Source organism: Passer domesticus, chromosome 8 (genome assembly GCF_036417665.1).
Source record: "Passer domesticus isolate bPasDom1 chromosome 8, bPasDom1.hap1, whole genome shotgun sequence".
Lineage (NCBI taxonomy): Eukaryota > Metazoa > Chordata > Aves > Passeriformes > Passeridae > Passer > Passer domesticus.
In genome coordinates, this window is record NC_087481.1 from 47,559,330 (window position 1) to 47,583,215 (window position 23,886).

The following is a 23,886-nucleotide window of genomic DNA, read 5'->3' on the forward strand; positions in this document are numbered from 1 at the left end:
TGCCTTTGCCTGTTTTGTGTTTTAGTTTTTAACTTGGCTGAAGAGGGTTGTCATTATCTGAACTTCAACCTTTGTGAATTTATTTCCTTCTGTCTTGTGTTGTTCTTAGGAGCCATTACTTTCTCCATCTGGTTGTTATCAGCCCTACTGAGATTTGAAGACCACTGTTATTACCAGCGTTCACTTGCAACTTAACTGAACTATATGTGGAATAATGCTGGCTTTCAACACGGTGTTTAAAAACCGCTGGTGTTCAAATAACCAGGGGGGTTTCCATTATGTGCCAGTGTGCAGTACATAATGCTGGATTCCAGCACAGTACTTTAAAGCTCTTGGTGTTCAGATAAACAGGTGTATCTAGAATTTCAAGCTGAAGAGTCTGGCTATGTTAGAGAGGGGGATGAGACTTCTTTGTAGTGAATTTTCAAATTATGTGTATTGTAACTGTATGTATTATAAGAAGCTTTTTTAGCAATAGTTAAAATAAGTGAAAATACAAGTTAGTGTCATACTTTAAAATGAAAGAGCAGGATTGCCTGTTAGCTACAGTTTTTATTGTAGACTTTAGGAGTGAGACAGGCACTATTCTCCATTCTTATAGTTGTGAAATGTACAGCTGTTAATTTCACAATGTAGTTTCTGCTGTTATTTACAAAAGCAGTTTAAATCATGTCACTGTCTACATTTGCAATTGAAGGTGTGCACTGAGGTGAGATTGCAGAAGAAAGAAAAGGGGATTTTACATGAAATATGGAGCTTGAGATAGAAAAATAGGCACACAAGTATTTTGTTTTCTCTTTGAAAAGCTGCTTAGTTTTAACCTCTTACCCTAGCTTCCAACAATATCAGTAGAGGCAAAATAAAAACATTAAGTGCTGCTTCTACTGGGGTTTTACATCCAGTTAGGAAGCTCACTGTAAGAACTTGATTTTTGTGGAAGCATAGTTGAGAAAGTGGAAGAACTCAGGAGCAAAAGCCATTTACTGTAACTTGCCAAGCTAAACTAGCTAAACTATGGCAACCCTAGCTAAACTATGGCAACCACCCACACATGCACATCCAGTCCATGGCAAGTACCAGGTAATTCCACATAGTTTATACTGCATAGAAATACAGGGATGTAAAATCACGTTACAGTTGATATTTTTGGCTCAGTGCGCACACATGGAGAACCATTAAAGTACATCAGAGATAATTTAGGTACTGGTAACTTGCTCATCTGCTTAAGCCCTCCAGCGTAGAGTTTTCCTGCCATTGTTTTTGTCCTTACTATAGAAGTTAATTGTAAACAGGGACTTAAAAAAGATTTTTTGAAATAGAAAGCAATCTAGAAAAGGTAATGCAAAGCAGTGGTGTTTGCTGAAGATTTCCATGCAGTTCTCACAGTGCTTGCTTCTGGACTGGGAATATGATATGTTTCATCTCCTAGATTAAATTTCAGACCCACAGGCAGCAGAGTACAAGCAGATGTGGATGCGTTTGGGATGGGTACTTTGGACATAGCTGAACATGGAGTAGCTGATCCTTTGACACCTTGGCATGATTGCACTCATTGCTGAAAGAGTATGGAAGTATATGGAAGAGTAAACATGGTGCCCCTTAGCTGTGTCTGAATCTCAGACCCAGAGCACTGTTCAGTCTTTGCAAAGCATTATCTCCAGCTACCTCATGGAATGTACTGCAACTCTGACAGAAGTATGCCAAGAGATATAGACATAATTGTATCAGCCACCTTTTGTCAGAACAGCAGTCTGTATCACATCAAAATTCCTCCTGGATGTTTGACATATGTGTCAGATCCTTCTCTCATAGTTTACTCATGAGTAAACTGTGGTGTTCTGAGTAGACGTGAAAGATGGGGACACTGAATTGTGTGTAATATTCTGTGTAATATTGTGACTGGTACTATTAGATGATATGTTTCTGTTCCATGCTGAGGGATTGCAATTTCTTTTCCTGTTCAGCCTGTAGCCATCCCAGGCAGAACCAGGTGTGTCTCGTGTCACTGTGCAGTCTCACTCTGTGCTGCTGCACAGGAGAATATTGTCTTGGACACAAATGACCTGGCTGAGATTCCTCTATTGCTCTCCCCACCCTGCTGAAACTCCGGTACTAAATTTCTACTGTTATGGTTTTTGCAGTATGCCCAAAGGCCAATTTGCCTGGATTAACACAGGTCCAGTTTAATAGATGTATCCAGCTGTCTAATAGGTTTGAGCAAATGAACCTTAAACTACTTGATTTAATTTCGAGTTAGTTTCCAGGTCTTGGGTTTTGAATTAAAATTAAGGAGTTGGCTGAATGTTAAAACTCCATGATGGAGGTGAAATCATCCATGATAATGGAATGTCCAGCATACACATATACAAAAAGAAAAAAATGTAATTTTAAAGGCCAGACTGCATCCTCTTATCTGCCGTTGCACAGAACCACAACCTGTAACCTCCAGGAGGATTGCTGATATCACTTCAGTCTGATAGAGGCCCATTCAGCTTCTCCAGGGTCTGTGTATATCTCAGTAAATGTTAGCTAGGCCTCCAGGGCTGGCACGAGCTGGTGCCCTTGGACTGTGTGTGCCATGTGATAAGACTTTTTGTTTTTCGCTGTTTTTTTAGCTCATGTATGAGGGTGTCTAAGGAAGGTGGTGTTCTAGAGAGAGAGAAATGTGTTTGCAGGTCTGGCCTGTGCAGGTGGAAATTTTGATTTGGCTATGAAAATGGCATTAGGGACCACTGTTGTGAAGTGCAGTCAGGCTGGCAGCATGATGAGGTAAAGTGTGAGAGCTGGAAGGTGAAATTTGGAAATTTTCCTTTGAAAACCAACTGGAAGTGTAGTGAAGGGACAACAGCAATGATACAATAGCTTTATCTGTTCTCTTAGACCTCTGTGTTCTTTTGCAGTGGAGATTAGTATCACTGTTTCAATTTTTGTAGTTTCTCTAAATAAAGAGTTATTTCTGTACAACAGCTGTCAGATCAGTGGCACTGTGAAGGCTGGACCTTTGATTTTCAGTTGAGGTGCGTTGACCCTGTTTAGACACCAGCTGCCCACTAAACCAGTCTATCACTCCCTTCCTCACATGGGCAGGATACATAAAATATAACAAAATCAGGTCACAATAATGACAGAGAAATGCCACTAATTACTGTTAGAAAACAAAACACCCTTAACTTTATGATATTAGTGTAATTTATTATCAATCAAATCAGAGAAGGATAATGAGAAATGAAACCAAATCTTAACTCACCTTCCCACATCTCTCCTTTCTTCACAGGCTCGATTTCACTCCTGAATTCTCTACCTCATCCTTTGCCAGCAGTGCAGGGAGACAGGGAATGGGGGTTGTGATCAGTTCATCATGTGTTGTCTCTTCCAATGCTTCCTCCTCAGGGGGAAGACACCTCCCACTCTTTCCCTGCTTTTGGGAGGGAGTCCCTCCCATGGGAGTCAGTTTTCCATTGATTTCTTCAATGTGGGCCCTTCCCATGGGCTGCTGCAGGGTGGATCCCTTCCACAGCCACATTCAGTTAGCACTGTCAGCAGGAATTATGCCATGCTTTCAGCCTGGTTAGCATAGCTTGCCAGCTTGTGGCTGCAGCTTGCTTACAGACTCACAGCATGGACAGGGCAATGCTGGATGTCCTCACTCTGACCTGAGCAGTGTTGCTCTGTGAGAGATAAATGGATTTGTGCTCATAAAAGCAAAGGCTGGCCCTGAATCTGAACAATATGGATTGTTTGAAGAAGCATCTGCATCTTTGGTTTATTTTCAATTTGAGGTTGGGTTTTGTACAGCAAATATAGCAGCTGAGCTCGTTGTGTGTGTACAACGCTGCATTCTAGTGCACTAATTCTGCATCTGCTGACTGTGGTCTGCTGAGGAGTCCATACAATAATGGGTTGCAGTTCAATGGAAGAATATTTCAGGAAACATTTACTGAAATGAGAGAAACCTCTGCCTGCGGGACACTTCTCACAAGATTTGGGCCTCAGCAGGACAAGCAAACTGGCAGCACCACACCTGTACCAAGGAGCAAGGCTGTTGCCTGGTGGATAAATCAGGTGCATGTTGTGATCCTGAGTTAATCTCACCCTGATTTTGTTATTTGTGTTTGCCTCCTACAGCCCCTCATCACCTTGGAGAGCAGCATCTCGTACATGTTCACTGTGGAGGGGATGAACACTGTCACCGTGCAGGTTGCTGGGGGCAACACCCTCATCCAGGACACCAAGGAGATCGCAGTGCATGGTACCCTCAGCCTTTTGCAGTCACATTCAGGGGGTGAAGGGCAGACAGTCATTGCTGATCCAGAATAACTCTAGGAACTTGATAATGCCTGGAGGAACCTCTGAAGACAAGCCTCAGATGACAGAGTAACTCAGATGTGTCATGATGACAAAATACAGAAGTGAATAGAATGAGGCAGCTAATGAAAATTATAACCTCAGCATTAATAAGGTGGCTGGTGTCTCCTGTGCCTGTTGATCTGTCTGTACACCCAGACAGGGAACTGCCAGAAATAAAAAACACTTGAACCAGACTGCCTTCTTTCATCTTCCCAGCTGTGGAAAGAAATAGTCACAGTGCATGACTAAGGTGATCTGAATGCAACTGGTGTCTCTATCAGTGACTGTACAAATGACAGGGGTCAGGAGGGGTCTGGAAAAGAGGACAGAAATTACTCTGTTGTTGGTATCACTGCCCATCTTTCCTGTCACAGCTGGAGGTCTGAGTGTGCCCACTGGACTTGCCCATGGGTAATATTTGGAATGTGTGGCCATGTCTGCATGTCATGGGCTTCAAAAAGAACCCTTTGGCAGACAACAGAGCCCCTGTTTGGGGCTTGATAAATCTTGGGTGAAAGGACTCTCTCAGCAGCTTTGACCAGGACTTCTAGAACAATTTTCTCCCTGGCCCAGTCTTTGTTTTCATTATCCAGTTTTTGGCATTCAGCATTTGAGAGCAAGCTTTTCTTTGGACTTTAAGTTTTATTGAGAAACCTAGGTTTCAAATAACTTGGGCTAATTTGAAGCTCAGCAATGTGTATTTGTACTGTGTGTGTTTTATTTCAGTAATTAAATACAAATAAATGTCCCACTGTCTACTCAGATTTAATAGCAGCTAAATAGATATTTATCGATTGTCTGGCCATGAAATGCAATAGCCTTTAATAATTTGTTAATGTGATTTAGTAATAACTTGCTATTATCAAATATTAGGAATCTTCTACTTCATAATTTTGAGCACTGCAAAATGCAGTGTTTACTTCTCGGAAATTTCCATCCTTCCATTAGTTTCTGGAATAAACCTGAATCAAATATGTTTAAGAGTGATACCCACAGGTGATCTTGATCTTTAGCCCCAGTAGGTCCTACAGAGACCTCCTCACTCTGTTTTTAAACACCTTGGAAAAAAATTTGCCATTCTGTTTAGAAGATCCACAGTTTTGGGTTCTATCGCAAAGAGAAATGAATTCATTTAGATCCAGTCCAAATAGTCCTATCCAGTGCTGTGATGCAGACTGACCAGGTCTAAGGAAGGAGTCCTTGCAGCCCCTCAGTCTGGTGATGAGTTCAAGTCTGAATACATAAACGAGTCATGCCTTTAGCAAACATGTCATCTGATAAACTTGTATCCTAATCTGTGTCCTGAATCAAGTGATTATGGGTCTAGGCCATAATCTAGGCATGGATTTTTGGTGTTATCAGTGGAGTAGGTATATAAGGTATATCCTTAATTTGAGATTAACAGAAAAGAATTTGCTCAAAAAATAAATTGGACATGGTACTAAGGGGTCAAAAGTCAAAGACTTTTTATATCTGACTCTGGGTTAAACCTTCAAAACCTGGGAGACTTTCCCTGCGTTCTTTGATACTTGTTTTATTTAAAAATATATTGTACCATCTAAAAAGAAAGAACAGTTCTTACAAAAGATGCCACATAAATGGTGTGCTGGCACATCCCTGCTTTTCTGTGGATTTTCTCATTTATACTCTGGCAGGTTTATCTTGATCTAAAACTAGTGCCTTCTTACAAATGATTAATGGTACTTATTGGAAGTGTCTGCAGATCAGTTGCTTCAAGGTGAGACACAGAACATCTCCAAAATCAGAAAGGAGAATCTTTTATACTGAGAACTTTCATAAGAGTGTGATTCCCATCCTGGATCTTTGCCTCCCACTGGACCAAATCCCTTGTGCACAGATGCCATAAGGACTCCAGACTTGGTCTTTGGTGAGACCAGCAGGGAGATTTGGAATTGGAGAAAAATTAAAATAATTCTGTATTTTAAGTCTAGGAAGCTTTTCTTCCTCCCAGCAATCAGTCAGGACAGAACTTCAAAGTGTTCTGTCAATAGCCATTGCTTGATGAGCCAGTCATTACCACCACTGGGTTCTCCTTTGTTGAGGAATTAACCACTCCTGGTTTCCCTCTAGGAGGGTAAACAGAAAACATAACTTACAGCAATTGTTCACTCTGCAGTTGTACAGACAGACCTTCCAAATTTCAGCCAGGTGCTGCCTTATTTGCTGGTCAACCTTCTTGTGAGCAGGATCTGAAGTTGAGCAGCAAAATTACAAAGCCCAGAGGCATCACAAAAGATCCTCTCACCTCTCTCATTCTCACTTCTCTTTCTCTGGGGAAAGCCAGAAATTGGCAGCAGATCAAAACATCCTTTATAAGTACCACTATAAGCATTCTTTCCTTGCAAGCTCTCTGTCCTGCTTAGTGTTAGCCAGCCTTTTTCTTCCTTCAGCCTTTTCTCACTCTCTTGCTTTAAGATAGTTATGGTCCTCCTGTTGTCTCAGCACCCTTGTCTGTACCCTAAACACTGCCCATTTAATAGTCTCATAAATACTTTTTCTATTCCAGAGTATTTCCAATCTCAGCTCCTGTCATTTTCTCCCAACTTGGATTACCATAACCCTGACATCCCTGAATGGAGACAAGATGTTGGCAAAGTCATCAAGAGAGCACTAGCACAGGTGAGCATCTGTTTCCTTGTCTGTACTAACATTGACTAGGCTGTTAAAACATGCACTTTTTTGACATGCTAGCTTAAAAGAATGGGTAAGCACAGCACTGGTGATGGCACTGTCATTAAAAATCAATAAAAAGCTTCTTAATATGCTGGATCTTTTTACAGAACCAATCTGTATTGCTGATTTTGTGGAAATATTACAAATACTTTTAGTAATATTTCTGTGTGCTTTTCAGCTGTTAATATCCCTGAGGATTTTGCATATTCTAGATTGTAATACTATCATCATTATCCTTATTTTTCTAAGTTGATATGACAGTATGTACTGTTTTCTATTCCAAACATTTGGTTAGTGTTAGTGAGTGTTGTTAAACAGCTGATCCACTTCATCCCAGAAGACAGACATTGTAGTATTCTGGATACATGAGGAAGATATTTTTATCTTTTCCTGATAGTCAGGAGTTTCACATGCAGCTAAGTGTAGCAACTGGTGAACATTTTGAAGCTCTGCTCCCTTTCCAACTGGGGCAAAAAATGAGGATTCAGAAGGAAAATAAACTTACCTTTAAAATACAGGATAAAGAGAAATTTGTGTAGTTGGAAGGTACTGTATCTTCCTTTGGGATTAATTAGAATATGTAAACTAGTACTCATATTCTTTCAGGAAAGGGGACAGAATAACTTAAGTAGTCAGGGACTTTAGTTTTGTGTGAAATTAGGAACTAGATTTAGACAAGCTTTTGTGGGTTTGGCATTCTGCCAAAAATGTATCTCGTTAGGGTTTTTTTGCTTTAGCTACAGCTGTTCTTAGAAATGGAGGCTGATTATTTTTACTGGGAAAGTACATTCCTGCTCAGCTTTTCTCATCTGCAGCCCACTCAAAATTCACAGGTTGTAAGAGTTTCCTTGGTTGATTTTCCATCCTGAAAAAAATGCGAACTTTATTTTTTTTTAAACTGTTTTTCCCTTTTACTATAGTAAGAGTCAAGCTTGCAGGATAAAAATAATTAATTGGCTTGTAACTGCGAATGGTTACAGAACAGTAGAAATCTGGTAGAAGTGGTTGCTTGTGTATCCCACCAGGAATGGGCTGCCCCATTGGAATATTTCAGCAGTGAGGCCATGGAGTTTGAAGTGGGATAGGAGCAGAGAGCTAATGGAGCTAAGGAACCTCACGTAGCAGAGCATTTCAGAGGCAGGGGAGGCTTCCTGCCCTACTGAGGATGCATGGCTTGGATTTGGGAAGAGAGGGAAGCAGCCCCAGTGGGCAGGTCTTGCTGAAGGCAGCTGTGAGAGCCTTGGTTCAGCAAACTGAGCAGCTCCTAGCACAGCCCTCCTAGTCAGCCCTGGGACTGAAGCCTCCCTCTGGGGACATTGCTATTCATGTATGGCCAATGTGGATCCCTGTAACCTCAAAGTAGAAGGGGATTGCAGGCACTTTTCTTCATATTGGCCCTGTTGGTTGTACATTTACCAGTGGCTGCTCTGAGAAAAACTCTCTGGATCTGACTTTGGGTCAGTTATTCTTTTGTAGCAGGGAGGACTATATGGAACATTCAGATCTGGAGACATGCTAGGTTTGGACTTTGGGTTGAGATCTTTGGCCCCAGGGGTGTTGTCAAGCCTACATTCATTTCTAGAAAGGAAGAAGAGAGCACCTTTAGCAGAAGCTCAGTTTCTGACCCACCAAATAGGCAGAACAGCTCATTAGGACCACAACAGCTACAGTGGAACTGGAAAATAACAATTTGATGGGAGCACCATTTCTGAAAGTCAATGGAAACATAAGTAACAAAATAGCAGCTAGAGACCTCTTTTTACTTTTCTTCTAGGTGACTGGTATCCCTGATGAACAGATCCTGGTAGCTGTGTTCCCTGGGCTGCCTACTTCTGCTGAGCTCTTCATACTGCCCCACAAAAACACAACAGAGAGGAGGAAAAGCAGTGAGGCTGCTCTGGAGCAAGTAAGGAGAGAAGGATTCATGGAACATTTATTCCTGTCGTATTGTTTGCAGATGGGCTTCTGAAGCTGCGCAGCGTTGGAAGTACTTACAATAAGTGTGGTGGAAATGGATGTATCTGGGACTGTGGCAGTATAGTTTATGGCATTAAAGAAAATTATTTTCAGAGGAAAACCGGGATTTTCTAATACCTCACTGAGATATGTTACAGTCTACCACTAGCAGAGATTCTTCCTAAATCAGTGGAGTGTCCTTTATACAGTAGTTACGGCCAAAGGAACCTTGAATATGTACTCCCTCTACTCCCTGGAGGAATGCTAATAAAGGGAGGCCAAAGCAGCAAGATAATATACTGGGGTTTACTAAAAATAAATCAGACTCTTCAGCTCATAGATCACCACAACAAGACCTCTTTTTTTTTTTTTTTTTTTTTTTAACTCTGCAGCAGTGAACGGCCTGTGCAAACTATATTTGGAAGTTACAATATCCATCCATTTAGATAAATAGGTAATTACGGTGATGTATAGCAACAGTGATGTGCAGGCAAGGAAAGAACAACAGCACTAGGCTGCTGGAGCTTTCATGTTAGAATTACCAAGTGATTAAATCAGGTCTATAAAGGCAGAGGAGTAAAGTACTGCTGGAAAGGCTGCTTGGTTCTAGCTAATGTTCTTGTATGCAGTATTTTTACAGAGCGCAAACTATGTGTGAGCCCATTGCCAAGTAACTCTTGTAAGTTTGGATCAAACATTACATTATTCAAAGGACTGGTGAATTCAGTGGAAGTTCTTGTCACCCACTGATAAAGTCAGTCTCTGCAGTGTAGTTCCTTTGTCCTAGGAAGTTATCAAAGCTGGTCTCAAAAATTTATGGTGGTCAGTGTTCAGGAAAGATGCATTGAGGTGGGAGGGTTTGAAAGGCTTTTTGGAGGGATGGTCTTGGAGTAATTTCTGTCCTGTCCGGTAGGATCTACAAGTATTAAAACTCCTTCTGAATGAGCTGTTGTGTCAACATTTCGTGTATCAGTGTTATGCTGACATCTCAATTAAATTTCTGACTAATTGACTATTAGGCCTAAAGCTCTAGTGCTCTAATTTTATTTGACAGTCTCCTCAGTTGTACTCTGGCACTTGTTCTTGCCTTCTGCTTGAGGAGCTCTGCCTGGAGAGTAGGTCATTAGAACAATTCATTAGCTGTGCCCTGTCCATCAGAACTACTCTGTGGAGATCAGGCATTAACAAACTGAGGCTCTGGGGTGATGTGCTCTGGGACAACCAAATAACACATCAGAGCTGGGTTGCTGATCTCTCAACTCAGCAATTCCACTATATCCAGTCCCAGGCCCCTTTTCTAAGTGAAGGACAAATATGGCAAATTTCCATTAAACTAAAAAGGATTGTCTCATCCCCAACAGGCTATTTAAATAGGTACTACAGACAGAATCATTGGGAAGAAAGAAATTTAGGTCTGGACTGCCTAATTTAGTTTCATTATCCACCAATGAAAGGCCAATATGTCCGTGATTTCCAAATGCATTTGATCGAACTCAAAGGATATTGTGGAAGGTGAAAAGGTTCTTAGTTATTTTCCCAAAAAAGAAAAACAAAATTGCAAACCTTCTAGGTTTGCTTCCCAGGAGAGATATAATAACATACAATGAGAGTCTCAGAAGTTCTGTAAAGGAGACTTACATGGGATGACATCCAGTTCCACCTAAACCACACACGCATTTCTCTCCACTTTCTCAGGCTCTGCTGAAGCCAGTAAGAGATGTCAGCCACTATTCACAGGCTTTGTGTATTCCTGGATGTTCTCCAGACTTTGCAATCTTCTATACTTTAACTGTTGCATCTCTTCTTATTTCATCAGGTGGTAGAAATTCTTTTTAATGCTCTCAACCAGAACCTGGTCCAGTTTGAGCTGAAGCCTGGCGTTGAAGTGGTTGTCTATGTTACTCAGTTAACATTAGGTGAGTGTGGAGTCAAAGGCACTGCTGTAGTTCTCCTGAGGCTTCTGACAACCCCATGGGAATCAGTCTACATCAGAGCACTCACAGTTTGGCATGTGGCACTGGGCTATGTGCCAATTGAGACATTTTGGTAGAAGCAGGAAGTGTTAAAACCAACCCATCAGGAGCATCTTCATGCTCCAGTTTGTACAAGTGTAAAAAGTACCTTGTAAGAGTTCCCTGTGGCTTAATTAACAAGTGCATTGGTGTTTTTCAAGTGTTTCGGAAAACCAGGTGAATGGTGTTCTATTAAGTCCTTATTGAGCACCTGTGGAATTCAGTGGGATGTTACTAAGTTTCATGGATATTGGATCAAATCCTTATAGCAAAGAGCTTGTTATGACTAGCTAGGAAGCTTTAAAGGGGCAAAGTATTCAGGAAAAGATTGAGGTCTCTTACAGGGAATATGTGCCTGAATATTGACTTCCAAAAAATGAGAACTTACTTAAATTTCAACGCTACCTATCTCCATTTTTGCACAAAGTGACAAAGAGTCCATTTAAGCTTTGTCAATACCTTTACTTTAAACCAGCCTAGTGTGAAGGTCTCAGCTATTGATGAAACAGCGATGGTTACAAAGAAGGTGATGGATTTATTTTTGCCCTTACTTTTCATGACTATCCTTGCAATTGTCTGAAATGTGGGATCTTATGCAAGTACCCTTGCTGATAGCCTCTCTGAAAGATTGGGATTCATACCCCACAATAACACACTTCAGCTTCTTCTCAGAGAGCCAAAAGCTGGGCTAAATCAAGGCTCATGACCTTTCCTACAGGTAATGCCTTTTTACCTTCACTCTCTAACTGCTCCTTTGGAATGCGAGTCAGATGCTAATAGGAGTAGCCTGAAATGGATTAATTTGCAAAACTGGGAATGTGATACAATGTCTGAGGTCTCCAGGTGGCTGGAATTCTCAAGAATCTGGCTTGGCTCTAGCAAGGCACTGCATTTAAATTACATTTTGCAGCTATTCTTGCCCCCTCTCTGTGCAGGTGCTGCATTTGTTTCTTGACCATTTCCATAGTGTTTTGATTTGAAATTACAGTCTTTTCCACAAAAGAGCCAGAAGTATTAGCAGCAGAATACTGGCAGGATCAGACTGTTAGGCTTGGAAATTTAACAGTGAAATCAGAACTGGCTCTATTTGCATGACTTTGTCCCTGTCTTCTGGGTGACAGAAAAAGAATAGAGAATAGTAAAACACCAAAGCAAAATATTTATGCAAAATGAGAAACACTCAGCTGCTACTTATAATCATTTGTGCATCATTAGAGACTTCTCATCAGACACTTGATCTGAGCACAGTGCTCAGGCCATTAAGATGGTGTGCTCTGATGAGCTCTTGGAATAGCTGCATAAACAAGGTATAGGAATATACTGTATTTAGCCAGCCAAAATGTCAAGGATCAAAATCTCCAAAATATTATAATGTACTGTGTGATTGAATCCACTATTATTGCTTTGGGCTTCTCCACATTATGAAAACTGACTCAGTTTAAAAATCTCTAAGGTCCTGTATAAGGATGGACCTTGAGGCTTGTCACAAGAGTTGGTCCCTGTCACACGTGAGATAGATGAATATCCTTGGAAGATGGGAGTTGTGCTGTTCATTGATGCTCTAAGGTATCTTCTCTGAAGGGGAATAGATATGTATTAAACCATGCTTCATGAAATTCATTTCCACTCTAGTACCTGGAAAAACCTGAAAAGTAATAGCCCAGAGAGTTAATACAGGACTGATTGGGCATTCGGCTGAGCGTGGCTTGCTGTGCCTTTTCACTCAGGGATGTTAGACTGCACTGTCTTGAAAAAGGGCCTTGACTTGAAGGACAAGAGAACCAATTTGTTTCCTACTGATTGGTCTTGCCAAAACCAGCATGCACCATGCAGTCGTGATAAAGCAGATGTGACAAAGACCGAGTTGAGCTCAACTCTTGGTACTTAATGTGTTTCCTTGTAATATCCCTGAAGTGTGATGCTTTGCCTTTCCTCCTGCAGCACCACTTGTGGATTCCAGCTCGGGTCACAGCAGTTCAGCAATGCTGATGTTGTTGTCAGTGGTGTTTGTGGGCTTGGCTGTTTTTTTAATCTACAAATTCAAGAGGTGAGTTTGAAAACTTTGGGGTGGGAGGAGGAGACTCTGGGTAGTTTACAGGAAACCGAGGCAGAGCTGTGCCTGAATTGCAATGAAGAGTGAACTGTGCTGGGTATCAGCTTCGATGAATGTAGCTCCCTATTTCTGCTACTTACAGAGGAAACCATCTACTGCTGTTTCACCACAAAGCTGGTGCTCCAAAACATCACCAAGAGTGCAGAAATCGTCTTCTGCTTCAGCAGATGTATTTAAACCACAGACCAGAAATGGGAACCTTTGTGCTCACTGAGTACTGAGATACACAAAGCAAGCTTAGTCAAAAACCACATGATGGATGATTTCACACAGTGTATGCCCACCTGCCCAGCTGCCTTAGTGCAGCAGCATCTCATTTGTATCTTGGAAAGTGAATAGGTTAATCTTGCAGAGGAACAGGTGTGTTTATGTTAAAGGTGGGAGACTCAAAACCAGAAAAAATTGTGTAAAGGACCAAAATGCCTTTGGGAATATGTGCTGAGATTTACCTTGACAGATGTTAATATAAACCTTTTGCTTCCAGACAGCAGGCAGGACCAGGTCTGGCCCGTGGCACTTGGCTGCTGCAAGCTGTGAAACAAAATATGTGATAAGAATGGCCTGTTTGCTGTAGGCCTGCTTTATGAAGATGTATTTTAGGCAGATGGAGCTCCTTAGGAGGAACTTTGCATTCAGTACAGTACTTACAGTATGAAATGGTCTGTGTGCCTAGATCCTGACCAGTAGCCAAATATTGTGTTAGAAATATAAGCCGAGTCTGCCTTAAAATTAAATAAATAAAACTTTCTGGTCATAGCAGTTCCTCTAAATGAAAAACTAGCACTTTTTCCGCTCAGATTCCAACTAAATGTTGCTTTCTCCAACTTTTCTGCTCTGCAGGATAAGGCTAGTATGCTCTAAGGATGTTAGTGGGATGCAAACAATATCCCAAATTAAATTATATGATAAGACATATAAGGCACCTATCCTAATCTCCAGGTTTGAAATTTCCCTCCTTGCTAACATCTTGCATTAACCGTTGCCTTAATCAGTGAGTGGCACTCCTTGTAGTGCTTGATCCTGTGCACACTGCTAACTGTTATCAATGTCCCACTGACTTCAGTGGCCCAGGACAATTTCCAGGGAAAGCAATTGTGTAACTCTGCTCAGAGGCAGATTTCAAAGCCTTCAGCAGGACCTCCTTTTGCAGCCTGAAATCCCCTCTGCTTCTGTGAGGTGCCTACAGCTTCCCAGGGTAATGGGATTTGTTTATGGCATTGATTTAATAGTGTCTTGGGGAGGAAGCTGATGATTACTCTCACATCCCAGATGTAGCATGAGGAAGGCAAAGTCTTCCAGGGAGCTGTAGGTACAGCCCTGTGTGAGACATGCTTTCCCGTGTGTCTTGGTGAGATGGTTTCCTAGGTTTGGCCTGATGTCCTTGGCCCTGTGGTCAGCAGTTACCACTGCTGTGGTTACCACTAGCAGTTAAAGAAGGTCTTTATATTCCAGCTGCCAGAGAACAGTGAGGAGCTTGTTAATGCACTTTGCTCTGGCACTCCATGTGTCATTTTCTGCTACTACAGCTCATAAAACTGACTCTTGTAGTACTTAAGCACCCTGAGCTTTGAGTACAGCAGCCATCAGCCTTCTATTATGCTCTAAGGCTATAGAGACCCTGCCTTGTTAAAATCTGTCTGAAAGTTGATTGTATGACAAATTGGGAGTGAGGAGGAAGGTGGTCAAGGCATCAGTTTTGCTTAGTCCAAAAGCTTATTAACTGGCTTATCTCTCTGTCCCAAAGGGGAAAATCCCAGATCAAATTGACAAAGTTTAGGATAAGTCATACACAGAGTGTTCTCAACTTGATTTTTCAGAGCAGAAAGCATCTTTTCAGCTCTGTCTAAAACCCCTGGCTCAGTGGAGCAGAAGTGAGAGCATGCAATGATTCTTAATGGAAAAAGGGGAGCAAACCCAAAAGCTTTCCTGTGGCTCTCAGTGATGCAGAGGTCCATTAGCCACGTGTACTTCTCTGATTAATGGTGGTCCCAGCCTGAATATAGAACTTCTGCTTACAGGGAAAGGTTATGGGAGAGCATAGGCTGACATGATTTTTTAATTCTACAGATTCATAGATTTGGTGCTTTGCTGGTTTGCACACAGACTCCTTATTACAAATCCATCAATTTATAGACTCAGCAGGCATGTTAAACACTGCTGCCAGAGAGATGCTTATTGAAGAGGTCCCAGTGGAAAAGGAAGGAAGAGGGGAAAAGTATGGAAATAATCTGTAAAAAAGTTGTTTATTTTCTGGCAGATTGAGCATACATCAGTCAATACTCTGTGTGTGTGAGTGCTGAGCAGTGGTGGGGCTGTGGGGCAGTCCATGTGTGTGTCCTGGGACAGCAGGGCAGGACAGAGTGCTTGTGTGTGCTCAGAGTGATGTGGTTGTGGCCCCCTGTGTCTGTGCTGGCAGGCACAGCAGGATTAGGTACTTGGGTATGCATTCACATATGTACAGCCATCTCAGTTTCTTTTTTCCGTAACTCTCTGAAGTACCTTGGCTCTCTGCCTCACAATTCCAAAGAGCTTTTCTCACCTTTCCACGCAAAGTTCAAAGATGATCACTGCTCTGCTTTGCATTGTTTGGATATAGAACTAAGCCTTCCACTATCTCCAGGCATGTTCTCATGTCATACATCTCCAGACAAGTTCTGGGCACTTAGATCCTATGAGAATGCATTAGTTCTCATTCATTTCTTGTGTAGTTCCTATATCTTCTGGTGGCGTTTACAGCATGTGTAAACATTAGAAGGTAGGAGAAAGGGAGAAGATAATGAGATTTGTTATCTGCTGCTAAACATCCTAAATATGTCCTGCTTGATGCTGGTTAAGAACAGAATGCTAAATCAAGCCAATAGCACAAGTTGGTTGAAGTTAGAACTTCACTGGAGTAAAATCATCATAGACCTATTGAATTCATGAGAGCTGAGGCAATTTCCACTGCTTTCAGTCTCTGACATATCCAACAGCAGATAGATCAGCATCAAGATGATCATATAACATATGGAATTTTATATGACTTCTTTTGAACACATCTTTTTTCACTACTGTGTGCTTTAAGGAACTCAAAATATTATCCAAATTTTCCTTATCGGAACAGTGTGAACTGCATGGCACAAGGACTTTCTAAGAGCATTAGGAAAAAACAGTCAACTTCCAACAGGCAATGCAGATAATCCTGGCAACCCCCATGACGCTTAACACATTCCTTTTCAGGTTCTCTCATTTAAACTTGTATTCCTCCAGGGATTACTACCTGTCTGTCTAGGCCTGTATAATCTGTCTACCTGACTGACTCTCGAGAATATCATTCTAGCAGGCCAAGGTAACTTTGCCTGGGAGAAGGAGGAAGAAATAATCCCTTCACTTCCTTGGCTTCCTGAGCAGCAAGGAAAAATAAGTCCCTGCAAACTTGCATGATCCATAGCATGACAAACTGGTTTTTGCAGTGGAATGGTAACAAATAGACTTTGGATGGGTGTTATGAGGTCCAAATCCTTCCTGACTCTGAGGCAGGAGCAATTCTTTATAACTCTCAGATGTGGCAATTTCTTCTGAGTCAGTGTGGGTCTGTCAGCAGCAACAAGCCCAGCATTTTTTTGCTCAGTTGATACTAGTGCCAAATTGCTTTTTATTTTTGGTTTCCAATGCAACCTTGATCATATAATAAATACTAAGAGAGTTGACAATTACAGCTGGTTGTACTTAGTTAATTGCTGCTGTCTGAACTGAGTGCAGTGTCCACTGTGTGCACGATTTCTCACTTAAAAGGGAGAACATCTCACTTAAAAGGGCAGAACATTGAAGTTTGCAGCTGAGGGAGGCTTTGTGCACATGATGTGAAGACAGTGGCCTGAGATTTGGAATACCTTTGGCTGCCATTGGAATTAATGGATGCTAAGGGCACTTTCAGAGATGAGCATCTCTGTGGTACTTTCACCTTTCTAAGAGCTCATACTTTGCATCTCTGCCAGTGCTGCATTTCTGGTATTGGTCTCAGCTTAGTTTGTCTCATTAATAAATGACATTCTGAGGATCCCTGTTACAAACCATAACTTCTCATTTTCCTTTCCTGTGCAGGAAAATCCCTTGGATTAACATCTATGCCCAAGTTCAGCATGATAAGGAGCAGGAAATGATTGGCTCTGTCAGCCAAAGTGAAAATGCCCCCAAAATCACCCTGAGTGAGTTCACAGACCCTGAGGAGCTGATGGACAAAGAGCTGGACACACGAGTGATGGGTGAGAGACAACCCTCAGCTGAGTTTTGTTTCACAGTCTGGGTGAAGACTTTGGTCTTTTGGGTATTAGGAGAGGCAGTGACTGTGACCCTGGGTAAAAGAAGAGCCCTGAGGCACTGGGATGGGCAGTAGATCTCTCTCAGGAGCAGGATAATGAAGTTTCTCTTCCAGCTTTTCAGCTTTTCCCAGGGTAGGAACCTGGCTCCAGCAGCAGGTATAAAGAAGTTAGTAATAGCTGTGGCTCACACCTATTCCTGCTCATGACCCTGCCTCTCTTGTGGAGGAGTGCCAAATTCCCTGCACCCTCAGAAGAATCAGCTGAGCCAGGCTCACACTGTTGGTGTGCTGTGATTACAAGCAAATATGTCCTTAATAGCTTAATGAGTTTACTGCTGGTCAGCTGAGCTGTAGTAATTGGGTTTTCTGCATGCTCCCTGTTTATTGCAAATACATAAAAGAATGTGTTATGTTTAAGCATCTTTTCTGTCTTTACACTTACACTACCACATTCTAAAGAGTGAGAAGCAATATAGACCAAACTGTTGAAGCCACTGCACTGATTCTCTTCTCCATTTTCTCCTCCACAGGGAGCATCTCAACAATTGCCAACAGTGAAAGCACAAAGGAAATCCCCAACTGCACTAGTGTTTAATACTGAGAATCCACTTGGTCTACAGCATTTCTGAATTTTTATTTGTAATTATTATTGTTATAATTATTATTATTATTATAAAAAAGAAAGAGTTATATGTCATTATTATCATTTGGGAGGGAATGGGGTGGGCTTTTTGTGTTTACCAGGGCTGCATTCATAAATAGCAGAAGTTCTTCATACTTAGGGAATACACATCAGATTAGAAATAAAAAGTAAGAATGAATCAAGTGTGCAATAAGATTTGAATGCCAGCTTCCTGTTACATACGGAATGGGAATTAAGTATTCAAATCCAGCAGATAGGTGTCATACCTTAGGCAACATGTTGTAAGTAAATTTTCCCTTTTCAGCCCTTTTCAGAATAAGTCATGAATCAGCTGCTACATCCTGCCAGAGGGTTCAGACTGGGTTGTTGGACCAGGCTCTGCAACATGCCAAGGTCCCTCGCTTTCCAGTGACATGCATGTCTCAGCTTTTTCCAGGATCTTGCCTCTTTTAATTGCTTTTAATTTCAGTCACCCTCTGGCACTGTTGACTGCTGAGAAAGGAAAAGACAAAATCAGAGCAAACACACATGTCAGTGTTCCTTGGACCACAGAGTGGCTGGAGGGGACAGCACCACAAGCAGCAGAGGAGCGAGCCTGAGTTTATGAATGCAGCCCGAACCCTGTGCATGTGAATAGCGAGGATGCCGAAGGCCTACTGTAGATAAATACAATGTACATAGCTTTTTATTTCTTGGGAAATAATTTAATGTTTAGTAAAAGAGGATATGTTTAAAAGAAAACCTGAACCACACACACACACATGCACGCCCACGTGCACACACACACACACACACACACACACCACGTACACGCCAGCCAAACAGGGACCCTGGTGAGCACTCGAGTCACACTTTGGTTCCAAGTGTGTTCCAGTTGTCTGTCGTATTTCAATCTGACACTGCCCTCTATAAAGAGAGTAGTTTATTTCTCTATGTATAACTGCAAGCCTTTTTTTACATATATATATATATGGTGTCATTTCCTGTGATGGAGCAGAAAAAGATATTAGAAGCCAGACTATGAACCTGTCATAAATATTTTAATAATGTTTATCATCTGTTCATCCTTGTCACTGTTGCCCACTTCTCAGAATTATCTTAATGGCATCTGTTAATGAAAATGAGGAAAAGAATCCTGAAATATTATCACCATGTCTGTGTAGGTGAATATCAGTGGCCTTGCCGTATCCAGCACAACCGCAGCTCAACAGTGGGGCAGGTTGCAGTAGCTTTATTCCCAGGGGGAAGTCATGCTTTTTGCAGTTCAGCTGATGAAGTGCTATTTAGGACGTGTAAGAGTAGTAAATTTTGGCTGAACATGATGTATGCAAAGGGAGTGCTCTTTGGAGAGGGCAGTGGAGGGTCAGACCTGCATTAATGAGCTGTGAAAGGTTCTTTCTTGTGAGTGCTGCAGAATGGCAGCTTCCAGTTTTGAGTGGAGATTTCTGCATGGTGGGTTGGTGTTTTCTGATTAGAACTGGGAGGGTAATTAAGAAAATGTATTGAAAAAGCTCTTTAAATTTTTTTTACTAGACTGAACTGAGGTTATCCCTATGAAGAGGTGGAATTTTGGGGAAAGAGGTTGACTTAGTGGTGGGTTATTTTAATCCATTTTTCTTGAGTTGATGATGTCAAAAATGAACCTTATTCTGCAGAGTATTGACTTGTAGGACCCAGCAGGAGGGAAAGGAAGACTGGGGGCATGTCTGGGAAGATGTTCTAGTCTTTGTGTGCTAATAGGAGGCAGAAATGACAAGAGATGACAATGTTTGTTATAATTTCTTACGATCTGGGTACAGGACTTCTGTCACCCTCAATATACCTTGGCTGAAGTGAGGAGATAGCTGGAATTTAGGTGTTACTTGCTATCTCTCTGCATTGCAACAGGCCAGTGGGCTACAAACCACCTTCAGCCATATGTGTTCACTCTGTTAGTGAGCTGGAATGTCGTTCAAAGCTTAAAATCCTGGTGGCTCTACAGGTGGAGAAAAAAGTAGTTAAACACAATTTTTCAAAGGTCAGGAGGTGTTTCAAGATTAAAGTTGTAAACCTAAAAAATAAGGAAAAACTGTTTCTTGAGAAGTACTAAAACAAAATATGCTCAGTTCTTTTCAGCCAGATTTTTTTTCTGTTGATTTAAAAATATTTCTCTTCTGTTTTTCCCCTCACTTTCCTGCTCTGGTTTCTAATACAAGGTGAAGAACAATGGCTGTGTTATTTTATTTAACCTTGGTTTCCATCCATCACAAGTGCATAAACTGTTGCATTACTGTCTCTGTTCTACTGAAACACCACAGTAGTTTTCAGTAATGGTGATAAGACTGTTAGCACAAGGCCATAGCTTCCCATTTAGGTTTAGGAGGGAGGGAAGTACATAAAAAATGGTCCCATGGGCTTTGAGCTAAAGTGTGGGCTGATCTCAGTCTTTGCTGATCATCAGGATTTGAGGTACTGCTGTGGTGAGCTGCTGCAGAAGACTGAATGTAAAATACTCAGTATTTTCTGTAATAACTTTTTCCTGTATAAACCACGAGGCAGTGACGATTTTCATTATTGTTTGGAATTTTATAGGTTTTTCATGGGCTTCATCTCATGTTGTTTTAACAAGAAAGGCAGAGGATTGCAGTTTTCACAATTCTTCTTTGTAATTTCTTTTCACATTTTTTTTACATTTTATTCCTTTACACTTTTAAAAATTGCTGTTAAATGTCTCAAATGGGAGAAAGTAGGAAGGAAAAATTGGGAGTAAGCTGTTGAAAGAAATGGAAAAAAATCACTTCTCAAAAAGAAATTTAATGTCAGTGAAGGCTGAGAAATTTCTGAATGACAGTTTTGGAGAAACATCTGTCTAGGAAGTAATTTTCCATCCAAAATGATCCTAAAGTATCCTACAAAGCAAACAAGAAAAATCCATGAAGCCAAAACTGCATGTCAGTAAAACCTGACTGATTCTTATGTTTGCTCAAACTTCCTCTTCCATATTCCATAAGACTTGGTGGGTGTCACTGCCTCCCAGTGTAGTTTGTCACACACTGTCAGGACCAGGGTGTGGGCTCCAGGCACATCCCCAAGCTGGGCATGGGACCACATTTACCAGGTCATTCTGCTTCTTTAGGGCACAGTCATGGCTGATGGCAGCTGGAGAAAGCTTGGGTTCATGACTGAAATCTGCTCCTTTAGAATACAAGAAGGGTGATTACTGTACTCTTGTCTGTCCATGGGACATCTGTAAGGTTTGGACTGGGCAGCCAGTCCTGTTCAAAGTTGAAAGTACTGAGCTGCAGCGTTAGCACAGACTGGAGTATTGGCCACTTTTATTTGTCTTGCTGGGAAATAACAACTTGGGGTTGTAATTTTCCCCTGCAAGTTTTACCCCTGAGGGAAATGTAGTGGAAGCTGTAGATTGTTATTTACCTGAGTAATGAGGGAAATAGGCAATGTCATCAATGGAACATAAATTTCTCCCACACTGTAATTATGTAAAAAGAGGAAATGAAAGAGAGAGGCAGAGAACAAGGGACTGGGTCAGTGCCCTCTATCACTGCCAGCCTTTCCCCCATGATGGATTAGCTGTAATTCAGGAATAATGCATGAGGTCTGGAGACTAGATGCAGCCTTTGGTTCTGTGTGGCTGACAGTCTGATATAAATCATGAATAGATCCTTTGTTTAGTTTAACCAGTACTCAAGAACCCTACTACTAAACCTGGAAGGATCAGAGGTGAGACCAGAGTGAGAGAGGGCTACAGATATTTCAGACACAGTTGCCATCAATGAGAGCATGTGTAGGAAGTGTGCATTTTCTTCTGGACTAAACTTTGGTTTCACAGATGTACAAAGATGTCCTGATGTCCTGTTCTCCTCCCTTTCCCTTCAATCAGCTCCCACACCTATTCCAGATCTAATGAACCAAACCAGAATCCTCACATTCTTTCTGATGATGTTGGACAGTGCATTAAACCCAAACCACCACCGTGGTTTCAAAGGATTAAATGAGACAGACAATTGCAATACCTGTATTGAACACAGTAATACAACTGCATGAGTCATATATATACATATATATATACTGTTCTTGGTTTTATTGTTCCATTTGAATATTTCTACTGTAAAAAAAAAAGGCAGTGGTTTTGAAATTGTTGAAAATAAATGTATTTTTGTACATCAGAGTTACCCCTGGCTGCTTTTTCAATCCTTGTTCTTTTTAGATTTCCTTTTGGCAAAATCTTCTTTCTCTTCTGAATTTCCCTTGCCATATCTATCCCTCCAACTCTGTTTTTCAGGGTCATGCATGACATGGAGTGTCAACAGAGAAATGTTCTAGGGCAAGATTTTTAAGATAAAAGAGAAAACAACTACCTTCTTAGTGCTTCCTTCCTTCTTAGTGCTCCTCTGCAAAAATAATTACCTTCTTACCTTTCTGTTCTACAGGCTGATTCTCTTTGGAGCCTCAGAGGTGAATAGGAGGGGAGAACACTCTGCACAACCCCATAAATCACATGCTCTCACCTATCTGATTTTAGCTTGTAAGAGACTATGAAGTATCAATGTGGGAAAAAAGAAAATGAAAAAGTTCCTTCACTCCTTGGCACCAGAGGCTGTTGAAAAACAGAAAAGAGAGCATGGAAATATGTATCAGCCATCTCCACCCATGCACGTGCATGCATACCCCACTCTCCCTCCTTTCCTTTAGATCTGGGGTCCATAACTGCAGTTGTTCCTGGTTTTGCTTTATGTCAGAAAGCTGAGAAAGGCAGTGAAGGACCAGGCTGGCCATCCCTGAGTGTGGTGTGTGAGGTGCTTTCAGCATCACAGAAGACCTCTCAGCTTTTGAAATATTTGTGTCTGCCCCCCTTTAAGCAATGATAGTGTAACACTTGTGTTTGTGGGATCCTGAACTACAGGTTATTGACAAATCACAAAGGATGAAATTGCAATGGCTTAACAAGCTACCACTGAGACCCTGTGCTTGACTGTTCAGAAACCCAGCTAAGTGCAGTTGTGGAGTCAAGTGCAGGCACTTAAACTTCACAGCCTAGAAACATGAGCAGTAGCTCAATCTTTGCCTGAATTCAGCTGGTTATTTTTCTCTGATGGATGGACCTCTTATTCCCTTTATTAAGGGCAGTGTAAGCATTGTTTATGACATTATGAAACTGTCATGGTTGTGCCAAATACCCCTCTATCAGGGAATAGGTGGTGCTCAGGAAAATGCATCTTAACTGCTCCTGGAGTCAGCTCCTCACTGTCTTGTTTCACTCATGGCATCACACACTTCAACAGGATGTGCTTAGCTGACTTTGCCTTTGCCTGGGTCTTCCCCCAGTGAAGTACTCTGATTATTAAGGACTATCAAAGCCCCATTGCATTACTGACATATTATTGTAATACATCACTTGAGTGCTGGTCTGCTGTTGTATATCATGGTGCTACATCAGGGAAATGGCAGGTGACAGGAGCCCCAGACCCAGAGACAGATCACTTTTCTAAGCTTTATGGCCTGCAATTTTATTTTTTTTGCCAAAGACAGTAAATAAAGGCAAGGAAAGCAGTACTGGACTGCTGCCATGAAGCTTTCAAAACCTTTAAATATATTTATCTCTATATTTTTCCCGTGACCCTGAAACATTAATTAAACAAATTTGCTGATGTTTCTATATGAGACCATAGAGATGAGTTTATTTTGGGTCATGGAGGAAAGAACAATTACTCACTAGGAACTGTTTCATACATGTCTGTGAGAGAGCAGAAAAGAAAGATTTGTCATTGCAAAACAAAAAAAAAATTTGTTCCTGAATTTCTAAAAATTATTATAAGTAGGT

At 41.4% G+C, this 23,886-nt stretch overlaps 1 protein-coding gene across 2 annotated transcripts in view; it reads left to right on the plus strand.

Moving 5' to 3' along the window:
* Nucleotides 1–22,231, plus strand: part of SORCS3 (sortilin related VPS10 domain containing receptor 3) — a 275,567-nt gene extending 253,336 nt beyond the window's left edge. For both annotated transcript variants that reach the window (XM_064431239.1, XM_064431241.1), the window contains exons 21-27: nucleotides 4,126–4,249; nucleotides 6,875–6,987; nucleotides 8,816–8,947; nucleotides 10,814–10,913; nucleotides 12,951–13,056; nucleotides 17,206–17,366; nucleotides 17,953–22,231. In XM_064431239.1, coding sequence (XP_064287309.1) covers nucleotides 4,126–4,249; nucleotides 6,875–6,987; nucleotides 8,816–8,947; nucleotides 10,814–10,913; nucleotides 12,951–13,056; nucleotides 17,206–17,366; nucleotides 17,953–18,017 — 801 coding nt within the window. In that variant the 3' untranslated portion in view covers nucleotides 18,018–22,231. The remainder of the gene's footprint in view (nucleotides 1–4,125; nucleotides 4,250–6,874; nucleotides 6,988–8,815; nucleotides 8,948–10,813; nucleotides 10,914–12,950; nucleotides 13,057–17,205; nucleotides 17,367–17,952) is intronic.
* Nucleotides 22,232–23,886: the final 1,655 nt, after the last annotated feature.